This window comes from Euprymna scolopes, chromosome 36 (assembly GCF_053919585.1).
Source record: "Euprymna scolopes isolate OS-2025 chromosome 36, ASM5391958v1, whole genome shotgun sequence".
Classification (NCBI taxonomy): Eukaryota; Metazoa; Mollusca; class Cephalopoda; order Sepiida; family Sepiolidae; genus Euprymna; species Euprymna scolopes.
Window position 1 is genome coordinate 82,312,838 of NC_136517.1, and position 13,288 is coordinate 82,326,125.

Here is a 13,288-nt window from a genome sequence, read left to right on the forward strand (position 1 = left end):
GATATGTTGAATCTCTATGGTTCTAGGTGAGAATTGTCTGAAGATAGCGGTTTCAATCCTACCCAAAGCCGGCCAGAGGTTTACTTGGCTAAAACCTGGAGTGATGACAACTATTGATGGCAGTAATTGCTGAGAATGCAGTTAGGAGATTTGGAGTTCCTATCCCGTTGCTGTTACCACCAGAGGAATAGTTGGTCGAAACGTGAAACAACTAAGGATGAGGATAATAGTCCGCAATAAATAAATTAATATTTATTTATTTTAAATAATCAATTTCAATATAATCTACAGCAATTAAAATTGATATTTTTTTTTTATATAACCATGATTACACTTATATATGTAATTGCAAAATTAAAAAAATAAATTGAACCATATGTATTGGAATATTATTAAATTGTTGAATATCTAATGAACACGTTTTCACATGTTTATAAATGTCTGGGCACATATCGATTTGTGTTTGCTTTAGACTTGCATGTACTGCCCTCATCCATTCTCTCCCTTTTTTGTTTTTCCCCTCTTCATTTTCAGCTCGTGTCAACTTATATTTCAAACCTTAAACCCTGTATTAGAGTCCTAACCCTCACTGTCTTTTTCTCTCATAGTAGATCAATATTCTATCATATTTTTAATAATTTTAATATAATATTAATTTAAAATATTAAAATTTATAATTACCAATATTAATTTTGCTAAAAACATTACCTCCGATGAAATGAGCCATTCATTGAAAATCCACGAATTAATAAAAAGTCTTTAATTTTCTATATTCTTTGTCAAACAATAAATTTGTAAGTTTTTCATTTACATAATTCAAAATTTTCATTTTATATATATATATATATATATATATATATATATAAACTTTTCAACTGTTTTTAGGAACATTTGTCTCTGATGAGTTATTTAGTGGGCTTCTGCTATTCAACAAATCACATATAACACGTATATTATAAAAAAAAAAAGAATAATATACATGTGTGAATTAAATAGATCTGGTTTTGGAATGATAACTAACAATATATAGCGTTGGGACAATTCCAATATTTTTCAGATTCTGGACTAAATCCCCAATTCTGATTTTTTATAAATCTCTAAATATATAACTATAGAGTTATTTTTCCCCGATTACCATAAAAACATGTTAAATGTGCAAATGTAAAAACACGTTTATTATTGATTTTAGCTTTACTAATATAATAAAATAAATATTTATTGATTTTAAACTAACTATCAGCAGTGAAAGACTTTGTTTTAAACAAAATCAAATACAAAATATAATTAAAATAATCATTTTGGGTATCAGAATATAGGCACACATTTTTCTGATTCTGATTCCCTGAAAAGTTCATATTTTCGATTAATTGTCTCTCTCTCTCTCTCTCTATACATATATATATATATATATATATATATATATATGATGGCAGCAAATTCTTTCTTGAATATTGCCATTACTTGATATAGCATTAAAAAATTTAAACAAAGACAAATCAGTGATGAACCGCATGAAAGTGGCTTTTAAGCCCTGCCAAACTCTGGCATGTGTGTGTGTATGTATATATATATATATATATATATATATATATATATATATATATATATTTAAAAGAGTGTAGCCATCAACAATTGTGGGTTTTTTAGCCTTTTATCATATTTTTATTTTAAACTATTTTTATAACGCATTTCAAGCTTTGGTTCGCTTTCTTCAGATATTTTTGTGAAAAGGTTTGTTTTTTTTAAAATGGGAGTTTGAAATGTTATTTTTACATCTGCTGATACTAAACGTGTTATTCAGAGTGATGTGGTCTCAGACATTCTGTCTCCAATAGTAAGTGTTGGTAGTGTCCGGTCAGAGTTAATTACAAAGAGGGGACTTTTGTTACACATTTTTTCTCTTGTTGGAACTACAACCATACACACATGTCAACATTTTGATTACAACAAAGCTGTTAAAAATGAAAAAAAAAAAAAATCATTTTGAAATATAGTTTCGCAAATTGTATTAAAAAAATTATTTACTCTTAAAAGGAAAAACCTTACAAGACGATGGATGCTCTACTATCAATTAATCAAGTATTTAAAAAGATAAACAGACCATTTTTACGTCTGCCCCACATAATATAATACTTTTTCGAATAAAGATTACAATTATGTGAAATATGTGAAAATAATGTCACAATTACCCATAACTCCACCACACCCACTCACACCCTATTGTTAAAAATGGTGAATAATCAAAAGTTCATGGCTGAATAAAAATCATTAAAAATCTCCCCATCCCCGAGAAATATATAATAAAAAAAGTGAGTGGCAGACGAAAGAGTGGCAAAGTAAGAGGAGTGGGCAAATAATGGATTTTAGTTGCTTTATAACATATTTTCAGTTTATTTAATGCCGAATCAAGTAATTTTGAAAAAAGTTACTTTGCTTCAAGGTGTTTTTATATCTTCGGACATTCATTCATATTTGATTTAGTTGTTTTGTTTTATGGCATATCAACCCTTTTCAGGTTATTTAATGCCGAATCCGATAATGTTGGTTGGTTGTTTTTGTTTTACAGCATATCAACCCTTTTCAGGTTATTTAATGCCCAATCCGATAATTTTGGTTGGTTGGTTGTTTTTGTTTTACGGCATATCAATCTTTTTCAGGTTATTTAATGTCGAATCCAGTGATTTTGAAGAAAAATATTTTAATAGAATATATTTGGGTTTTTTTTTTAAGTTGGTTTCTATTTAATCTATAATTGGGACTACTACTCCAGGTCAGAGTGGACCTGGGAGCAATGGCAATTAAAGTGTGGCTCCACACTCCACAAAGCCTACAAGCTGGGGCCTCACCATCGACTATAGTTTAAGGTCATATCCAGGACCGATAATTTTGGAAAGGAGTTTTTAGGCTTCAAGTTGTTCATATCTTCAAGAAGTCATTCATGGTGTTTAAGTTTGGTTGTTTTGAATAGGAAAATTGTTTTTAACTTGGCAGAGCATGATTGAGTTTTGCAAAGGAAAAGGAAAAAAAGCAATCAATCTAAAGCATTTGGCACGATAATCTTCACATGAAAATCTAATCATATGATATTGCTGGACGTATACTTAACATACTTAGATAAGAGAAAAATCCAGGTTGTCTGATATTCTTATACATCATATAAATGTGGGTGTTCATCTTTGGACTTTTATTATTCCTTATATTCATTAATGACCTCCCTGATAAAATTTTCTGACATAGGGATATTTGCTGATAACACCATGCTCTATAATAGACACGAGAGAAAAACTAATAAACACATATCTAAGAAAATTGCTAAAACTCTAGAGGAAGACCTCCAGTCTGTAGTGGAATAGGGCCGTAACTGGTTCGTAACATCCAACGCTGCTAAGACAAAGCTTATTTCCTTTAATAATTACAAGAAATCTTCTCAACCACTGCTTGCCATGCCTAATGATACGCTGCCTGAAAGTACTTCCCTCAAGATCCTAGATTCACAGACAACATGAATTGGAACAAATTCATTGAGGTAATTGCCAAGGCTGCTGCAAGGAAGGTGGGCTCTCTTTACTGCGCTAAAAGGCTACTCACACCTGAGAGTATCCTGTATCTCTAGACGGCCACGGTTTGCCCATGCATGGAATATTGTTGCCACATCTGAGCTGGTGCATGTGTCACTAGTCTCTCGCTCCTTGACAGGGTTTAAAAAAGTCATCAGCTTAATATGTCCTGAACTATCAACTAAACTCCAATCTCTGACCCATCATGGAAACGTGGCATCCTTGTGTCTATTTTACAAGCATTTCAATGGCAAATGCTCCGACAAACTCAAAGCACTTGTACCCTCCTCGATGACAAACCTGACATGCAGCAAAATCCCACCACTACACTGTAGAAATCCCTAGATGCCATAAAGTCTTCTACTCTAATAGCTTTTTCTCTTCGGACTGCTGTATTTTGAAATTCTCTCCCAGGCCCCTGCTTCCCTAATTATACTGACATGCAGAAATTCAAGTGTAAGGTAAACAGACATCTCGCTGCACAACTCCCTAAATACTATCCCTCTGGTTCCAAATAGTAGACCCTCATGACTAAGTGGCTCTATGCTTTGTTTGGGGGTGAATTGACAAATTGTTTGGTGCCTTTTTGGTCAAGAGGCCAGTATCTTCAGACAGCGGGATCTGGTAGCACCAGACCAAAGTAACGGGGTATCTGATAGAAAAAAAATTATAAAAACCAACCTTGTATTTAAGCAGTTCTGCTTCTACATCAATTTCCAACTCTGGACAAGCAGTATTGTGATATTCCATCAGATTTGTGAATCTAAAAAAATAAGAAAAAGAAAAAAAAAAAACATATTATATATATACACACATACATACACACATCTATTATATAAATCTCACCTGTTTATTTAAATGTATGTATGTATATATGTCTGCCTAAAACTATTGACAGAGGCGACGCATTTTCGCAAGATCAGTATCATTTTGGAGCTCAACCCTTCGGAGGCCAATATCGAAAAATTAGCTAAAAATATTTATTCCTTCACCCTCAACTGGGCATTTTTCTACAAGGGGGTGTGAGGAGGTGGAGGGGTGCTTTTATTATTATTTTTATTTTTGCTGATATTTTCAAAAGTCATCCCCTCTTTTTGATTGACTAGCCTTAATTTAACCCTTTGTCACTTCTGGTTTGGCAATGGATGCAACAGCAAAGACGTCACATTTTTTTTTCTTTTTCATGTTCTTTTCCTCCTTCACAGTACGGGTTCGAGCCTGCGCCTGCCTACCACCACCCTTTTTTTTTTCTTTTTTTAATTACTCAACACACGCCTCCAAACACCCAGGCAATGCCAAGCACCCAGGCTAGTATATATATCTATAAATAGACACAAAATATGTAACATCAAAAAATGTAAACAAATGAATAAAAATTAAATTTAAAAGATTTTTTCCACTCACAATAGTTGCTTTGTTTAAGTCAGTTGTTAGAGAATTGGACATAAGTGGTCATGTGACTCTTTAGGCTGGAGCTGGATTTCCTTGCGTTAAAAGCTGATCTTGTGACTAATTTGCCTGTGGGGTGGATGGAAGACGAGTCAATCAAGACAAGTATGTCACTGCATTAACATGGGCAACGTCAGTCAACTTTGCTTTGAAATAACAGTCCAGTTTCAACAATGTAGTAAGAGCCACGGGATTAAAAGCAAAACCACCGGGGGGGGGGGGGGTCTTATTGAATTGTGTACAATGATCAGTGATTGATCTCTCTCTCTCATTGCATATTTCATTCCGTTCTTTTTACTCTTTCATTTTTGTTACAAGAGCTAACCTACAAAGTTGGTGACTTAACTTAGGTAAGGCGGTCGCGATTCGAAAGTTATGTGAATCAAATAACTAATTTTTTTTGAGGATGCTATATTTTTTAGCAGTGATGTCTCCAATATGTCCAGACAATTCTCTGGAGAGAATGAGACCAACCGTGCAACAATGATATTGCACATTCAGACAGTAACAGGCCCCAGCTTTGAAGAATCTTAAACAATGTGAGCTTATTAGAAGCAATGGAAAACTACTGCTCGAACCAAGGAATATAACGCTTGTACCCCCGGGAAATAATATTACAATACTATGTTCGTGCCCAGAATGATAAAATTCTTTCCACAGATGCCCTTGCAGTACAAACACACTAAATTACATATCCTTCATGCAACGATAGCATTACAGTCATATGGTCGGTAATTACTAACCTTCCATGCCAGCTTTTGTTAAGATTATGCCAGCTTTTGGGTAACACAATAAAAAGAGAAAAGAAAGTCGAGGTTTCAAAGTTTAAGTTTAAATAATGAGAAAAAAAAAGTGGAAGAGTTCTTGAATGCAAAAACACCAGTGAAAATAATAAAAAAAAATATAAAAAAACAAGCAATCAACAATCAAGTGTAAAATTCAAGTATGCACATTCATTTTACATAAATAGAAGAAAAAGATTAAACTATACGGGGAAAATGAATTTAAAAGGAATACAGCTAAGTAACAAACAGATGCATTCTATATAGATAATATCAGTTTATAAAAGAGTTTTAGCTAACAGTATATTTTTTATTTATTTATTTTGTTTTTTACAAAGGAGTCATCACTTATAAAGGCTCGGAGGCCACTTGAGGATAAGGATTAACGAGTGTACCGTAGTCAATGGAACAATATTGTAGTAATCGTTAGTAGTGGAAATTTGGTAAATTGGATTACTTAAGGAGATGGCTCATCAAGAACTTGTTTACATTGAACTTGAAGACGACCACATTTTAATTAGCTGGAAAGCAAGGAAATGGAACAGAGTTTAACAGAGATGCAATTCTAAGAGAGAAGCCTCATTCATGGAATCTAGGTTTAGGCACAGATAGAGAGTGGAGGAAATTATTGGTAGTGGTTTCAGCTAGACGAATGTTTTTCGTGAAAGTCAACCAGTGGGGACCATAGATTGGAGTTCACACGAGCACTTGCCATGAAAATAATGATAAAGCAGAGACCAGCTTGCAACGTCTCTTCTGCGAGGAGATTAGCAGCTGCAGGAACCAAAAAACGCGCATATGCAAATAAGGAAGTGTCTGCAAGAAGAGAAAGGGGAGGGTGGAGAGAAAAATGCACCATGTGCTGGGAGCAGAAGCAGAGTGGACATCTAAGAAAATGAACATATAAAGACGAAGAGAAGAATGGGTTGGCATGTGGTCAGAGGAAGGAGAAACGCACCAGGTAAAATGAACATGTGGCAGCGAGACTTTTTAAGTGGTGCCGAAATAAAACTTTAATAATTCATAAAGAAAAAATGCTGATCTGGATTTTTATTTATTTGCAGTTTTATTTTTATGAATTATTATCTGTACGTGATGTTGCCAAGCTAATCAATAACCTCGACTCCAGTAAAGTAATCGGCCCTGACGGTATTCCAATTATAGTACTAAAAAAACTTCAACCTGAATTAGCACCCATACTTACAAAACTGTTTAAATGTTGTCTTAAGGAGAATTACTTCTGATCAACCAGGAAAATCTCTTCAGTATGCCCTATATTTAAGAATTCAGGTAATCGTTTATCCCCCTCTCAGTACAGGCCAATAAGTCTCCTGTGCGTCATGAGTAAGTTGCTGAAATCTGTGTTAAATATAGAAGTAATCAACCATCTCAGCAAAAATAACCTTAGTGTCACGCAATATGGTTTCCGTTCTGCTAAATCTACAGCAGATGTGTTTACAGTTATATCTCATAGGATTAGCGAATCTCTCGACAGAGGCAACCTTTCTAGGGCAATTGCTCTTGACATATCAAAGGCCTTTGATAGGGTATGGCATAAAGGTTTACTTCACAAGATCTACAGCTATGGTATAGCTGGAAATGTCTTCTCAATTATTAAATCATTTCTCTCTGATAGGTTCATAAGAGTTGATGGGCAAAAATCAGAAGCTCACAGTATTAATGCTGGACTCCCTCAGGGGTCCATCCTGGGCCCAACTCTTTTCCTGATCTACATTAATGATCTTCCAAATCACATCCTTACATCATTTGTAGACATTTTTTGCTGATGACACTACCATCTATGGTAGTACATCTAAGACAGTAAACGACCAAGTTCTCTCCGATTCTCTCTCTCCTGATCTTGAGCACGTTGTACAATGGGGAAAGGAGTGGCTGGTTACTTTTAATGCATCTAAAACCAAGCTTCTACCTTTACATCATCAACATTCTGATCCCCATCTGGCATCAATTAAAATGAACGGCTCTCGTCTTGGGGAGGCCTCAAGTTTTGACAAGCTTCTGGGCTTGACCTTTACTCCTGATCTTAAATGGAATACGTACATCAAATCTGTAGCCAAGGCCACTGGAAAAATGGTCAGATCCTTCCATCGATCCAGTAGATCGATCACTGCTGATGCAATTCTCTATGTAAGAGTCAGGTACATCCAAGGATGGAATACTGTTGCCACGTCTGGCCAGGAGCTGCTAGAAAGGACTTATCCTGCCTTGATAGGGTTCAGAATAGACTTCGTGGACTTTTGGGAGATGTCCGTTTCTCTTTGTTGCAACCTCTATCTCACAGAAGAGATGTTGCGGGTTTGTCTCTGCTTTATTGTTATTTTCATGGCAAGTGCTCGACTGAGCTTCAATCTATGGTCCCCCCTCGCAAAACTTTCACAAGAAACACTCGTCTAGTTGAAAACACTATCAATAATTCCCCCCCACTCTTTATCTGTGTCTAAACCTAAACGTAGATTCCATGATCAAAGCTTCTTTCTTAGAACTGCACGTCTATGGAATTGTCTTCCGTTTTTCTGCTTTCTAGCTGTCTATAATATGGTTGTCTTCAAGTCCAACGTGAACAAGTTTCTGACGAGCCGTTCCACTTAAGTTAACAAATTTACCGAACTTCCATTACTATCGATTACTATATTGTCCTTTTGACTACTGTACACTCTTTCACCCTTATCCTTGAGTGACCTCTCGGCCTTGATAAGTGGTGACGCCTATGTACAAAAAAAAAATTAAAGTAACATTTTATTTATTTTTATTAACTGTTAAGTTTTATTTTTATGAACTGTTAAGTTTTATTTTTATGAACTGTTAAAGTTTTATTTTTATGAACTGTTAAAGTTTTATTTTTATGAACTGTTAAAGTTTTATTTTTATGAACTGTTAAAGTTTTATTTTTATGAACTGTTAAAGTTTTATTTTTATGAACTGTTAAAGTTTTATTTTTATGAACTGTTAAAGTTTTATTTTTATGAACTGTTAAAGTTTTATTTTTATGAACTGTTAAAGTTTTATTTTATGAACTGTTAAAGTTTTATTTTATGAACTGTTAAAGTTTTATTTTATGAACTGTTAAAGTAACGTTTTATTTTATGAACTGTTAAAGTAACGTTTTATTTTATGAACTGTTAAAGTAACGTTTTATTTTATGAACTGTTAAAGTAACGTTTTATTTTATGAACTGTTAAAGTAACGTTTTATTTTATGAACTAAAGTAAAATTTTATTTTATGAATTACTAAAGTAAAATTTTATTTTATGAATTACTAAAGTAAAATTTTATTTTTATGAATTACTAAAGTAAAGTTTTATTTTTATGAATTACTAAAGTAAAGTTTTATTTTTATGAATTACTAGCGAGGGGTACCCAGGGTTGCCCGGGTGTTTTTCAGGGTATGTGAAAAAACTCAAAAAATGTGAGAAAAAAAAAAAAAACGAAGCCTTCATGACGCGCAGTTGGAAAATAGTAAAGTGTTAAAAAAAAAAAAACAGGTGCACGTTTTTGATCGAAGTGACGGCGATAGGTATTCAGCAGTAAGCATTTTGTGCGGGACAGTTTTGAATGAGGTGAATAAATCGGTTTGTTTGTTTTTAAAAACCCGCTCCCTGTTTATTAGGAGGAGCGAAATGAAAGCTACAGTCTGATATGACGAAGTCTACATTGAACAAACGTTACTTAGCTCTGTTGAGACAACTGGCTTTCAGCCTGTGATTAGAGTCGAGTTTCGCTTTTTTTATACCGAAAACCGAATGTAACGCGTGCCGATGCGGGAAATGTCGAATAATTAACGTCTGAAAGTCAATAAAATTAAATAGACAGGCGACCTCCGTGGATAACTCTGAGATATTACAATTTATAGATGATATAAAAAGTTTTAAGTTGTGAACCGAGCAAGCGCTTCTCTGAAAGAAGCCTTTTGTGGACATCGAGGAAAAGCGTACATACATACATACATTTTCGCTTTTATATATATAGATTAAAGTAAAGTTTTATTTTTATGAACTATTAAAGTAAAGTTTTATTTTTATGAACTATTAAAGTAAAGTTTTATTTTTATGAACTATTAAAGTAAAGTTTTATTTTTATGAACTATTAAAGTAAAGTTTTATTTTTATGAACTATTAAAGTAAAGTTTTATTTTTATGAACTATTAAAGTAAAGTTTTATTTTTATGAACTATTAAAGTAAAGTTTTATTTTTATGAACTATTAAAGTAAAGTTTTATTTTTATGAACTATTAAAGTAAAGTTTTATTTTTATGAACTATTAAAGTAAAGTTTTATTTTTATGAACTATTAAAGTAAAGTTTTATTTTTATGAACTATTAAAGTAAAGTTTTATTTTTATGAACTATTAAAGTAAAGTTTTATTTTATGAACTATTAAAGTAAAGTTTTATTTTTATGAACTATTAAAGTAAAGTTTTATTTTTATGAACTATTAAAGTAAAGTTTTATTTTTATGAACTATTAAAGTAAAGTTTTATTTTTATGAATTATTAAAGTGTAACGGCAACGTTTCATATACCCAACAGAAATTCAACTCTAGTGTGTAACAGAGCAGAAGACGATTGTAGCGTTTTTTTTTTCTAGAAAAATAAAAGGTTAAAAAACCCTATAAAGGCAGGTATAGCAATCATCTTGAAAAGGCATTTCAATAAAAGCATTGGTCCTCAAGTGGTTGGTGTCAGGAAGAATATTTGACTCATAAAAATCTTGCCTCAATTAAGGAAATGACTTTGAAGAAAAAGCGATTGCATTTCAATCTATGTAATTTAAGTTGGAAGTCTGCATAGAAGGTCCAGCGAGATTATTGAGTTTCTTGAACTGTATCCAAGAAACTCTGAGAGATAAATCTGCTAGAATGATTGTAGGAAAGAATGCAAGATTGCAAAGCCGTATTGGATATGAAATGGAAATAGAACAGATGGTGTTGATATCTTTTTATTGCAGAGTGATAGATAAAATAGGAATGATTGAATCAGACTAATAAAGTTGCTGGTTGTCAAGAAAATTTTCACAGCTACAAGTATCTGTTTATGCAACATGATTTGTGCAGTAGATTAATGATCTATAATTCATACGTCTTTTTTTTCATCTAATTTTTTACATCAAAAGGAAGACCACACACACTCTCGTGACATTCATATACATCTCATAATTAAACTATTTTCATACATTACATATTACAATAGAGTTACCACTTATCAAGGCCTGGAGGTCACTAAAGGATAAGGATTAATGAGTGTACAGTAGTCAATGGGACAATATCATAGAAATCGTTAGTGGAAATTTAGTGAATTAGATTACTTAAGGGGAATGACTCATCAAGAACTTGTTTACATTGGACTTGAAGACAACCATATTGTAGTCAGCTGGAAAGCAGGAAGAAAGTTCCACAGGTGTGCAGTTCTAAAAAAGAAACTTTGTTCATGAAATCTACGTTTAGGTTTAGGCATAGATAAAAAGTGGGAGAAATTATTGATAGTAGTTTCAACTAGATGAGCGTTTTATGAAAGTTTGGCATATGGGGAGGGGGGACCACAGATTGGAGCTCAGACGAGCACTTATGAAAATAACAATAAACCTGAGGGAGTCTCGCAACATCTCTTCTGTGGAAAAGATTAAAGAATATATATATATATATATATATATTGTTAGTTATCATTCCAAACCCGGAAGATGTACCTATTTCACACTAATAATATTTTATAAGAATGTAGTATATCTTACATGTATTTCATTGAATAGCAGAAATTCACTAAACTAATGTGTTTCTCGAAAAAAAAAAAAAAGTTAAGGTGTGTGAAAATAAATAAGTGTAAAAAGTTCCCCCCCCCATCTGTCCTAAACCTAAAAACAGCTTATATTTAATTAATTCTATGAAATGTTTTAAAATGTTGTATACATAGTAATCTGCAAACACATATTCCCATCTGCATTTACAATTTGTATAGTCATATTTTCTTATATATACACAATAGTTTTGATATTATTAATAAAATTAAAACAATTTGATAAAATAAAATAATTTTTAAGGGAGATAATCTACATGAAAACTTCCTGCATTAGCAAGATGTCACTGGGATGAAGAGAATATTTTGATCTTCAAAAAAAGGCCAAGGAAAAAATAAATAATGTTCATGATTAATTATTTTTAAATGTTTAAAAACAAACAAACAAATAAAAAAAGAACAAAAAAATGATTAATCGGAATATCTTGTAATAGAGGTGGGTAATGTAAGATTAGTTCTGTTGAAATAAGATGGTTCTCTCAGGAATTACCTCTCTGATTTCATATTTTCTGAAAACACAGCAACAATTTGCCTAAATGGTTGCTTCCACTTTTCCTCTCATATATATATATATATATATATATATACACACACACACACATACACATTGACATGTACAATGCTAATGATGGTGAACACCCTGCCAAACGTTGTGTCACATGAGGAATTGCTGTCAATCCAGGTACATTTTTTTTTTTTTAAATTACATTTTCACCCTAAACAATTCAAAATGCCACTTTGGGGCTACTATCAGGGACATAAGTTGCAGGGATACTATGTAGGGAGTTGAGCAGCAAGATGTCTGTTCGCATTACACTTGAACTTCTGCATCTCAGTACAGTTGGGAAAGCAGGAACCCAGAAGGGAGTTCCAGAGTCTAGCAGTTCTGGGGAAGAAACTATTAAAGTAGAAGGCTTTCTTGCATCTCGGGATCTCCACTGTGTAGAGGTGGGATTTTGCTGCTTGTCTGGCTTTACAGGAGTATTTACGTCAAGGGATAAAAGGGCTTGTAGTTTGTCAGAGCATCCACCATTAAAATACTTGTAAAACAGGCAGAAGGATGCAACATTTCGTCCATGGGACAGAAGCTGAAGCTTAGATGACAGTTCAGGACCTATCAGTTTGACGACTGTTTTGAACCCTATCCAGGAGGGAGAAACAAGTAGCAGATGCACCAACCTAAATATGACAACAATACTCCATACATGGGCAAATGGTGGCCTTATAGAGGTACAGGATACTTTCAGGTATATGCAACTTTCTAGCACGGCCTTGGCAATGCTCACAATGTATCTGTTTCAACTCATGTTCCCTGTGAATGTTAAGTCGGGAAGTTCGAAAGAAATACTTTCCGGTAATGTATGTTTAGCCATAGCTATTGGTGGTTGAGAAGATTTCTTATAATTATTTCCTTCAAGATTTGGGGCAGTCCTTGGAAAAAGAGAGTTTGAAATATATCACTGAAGTGTTTTCATCTGGACTTCAATGGAACCATTAAAAATAAATTTCATGGAATTAAAAATAATTGTGTTGGCACAGTCAAAAATAATACGGTTCACAGTTCACTTGATGTTTTCTTTCCCTTTTCTTCACATCAAGTTCAAATTTAATCAAATCTCAAACCCTAAAATTTGTTTTACCTTCTTCTAGTTACTTAAATCTGACATATGCAAACAAACTTTGGTGCAAGTCCAC

At 33.2% G+C, this 13,288-nt stretch overlaps 1 protein-coding gene across 1 annotated transcript in view; it reads right to left on the bottom strand.

Annotated features, from left to right (window-relative positions):
- Nucleotides 1-13,288, bottom strand: part of LOC145260631 (adenylosuccinate synthetase isozyme 2-like) — a 140,243-nt gene that overhangs the window by 20,632 nt on the left and 106,323 nt on the right. Inside the window, exon 7 of the mRNA XM_080118952.1 lies at nucleotides 4,239-4,320. Within this exon, the coding sequence (XP_079975078.1) occupies nucleotides 4,239-4,320 (82 nt within the window). The remainder of the gene's footprint in view (nucleotides 1-4,238; nucleotides 4,321-13,288) is intronic.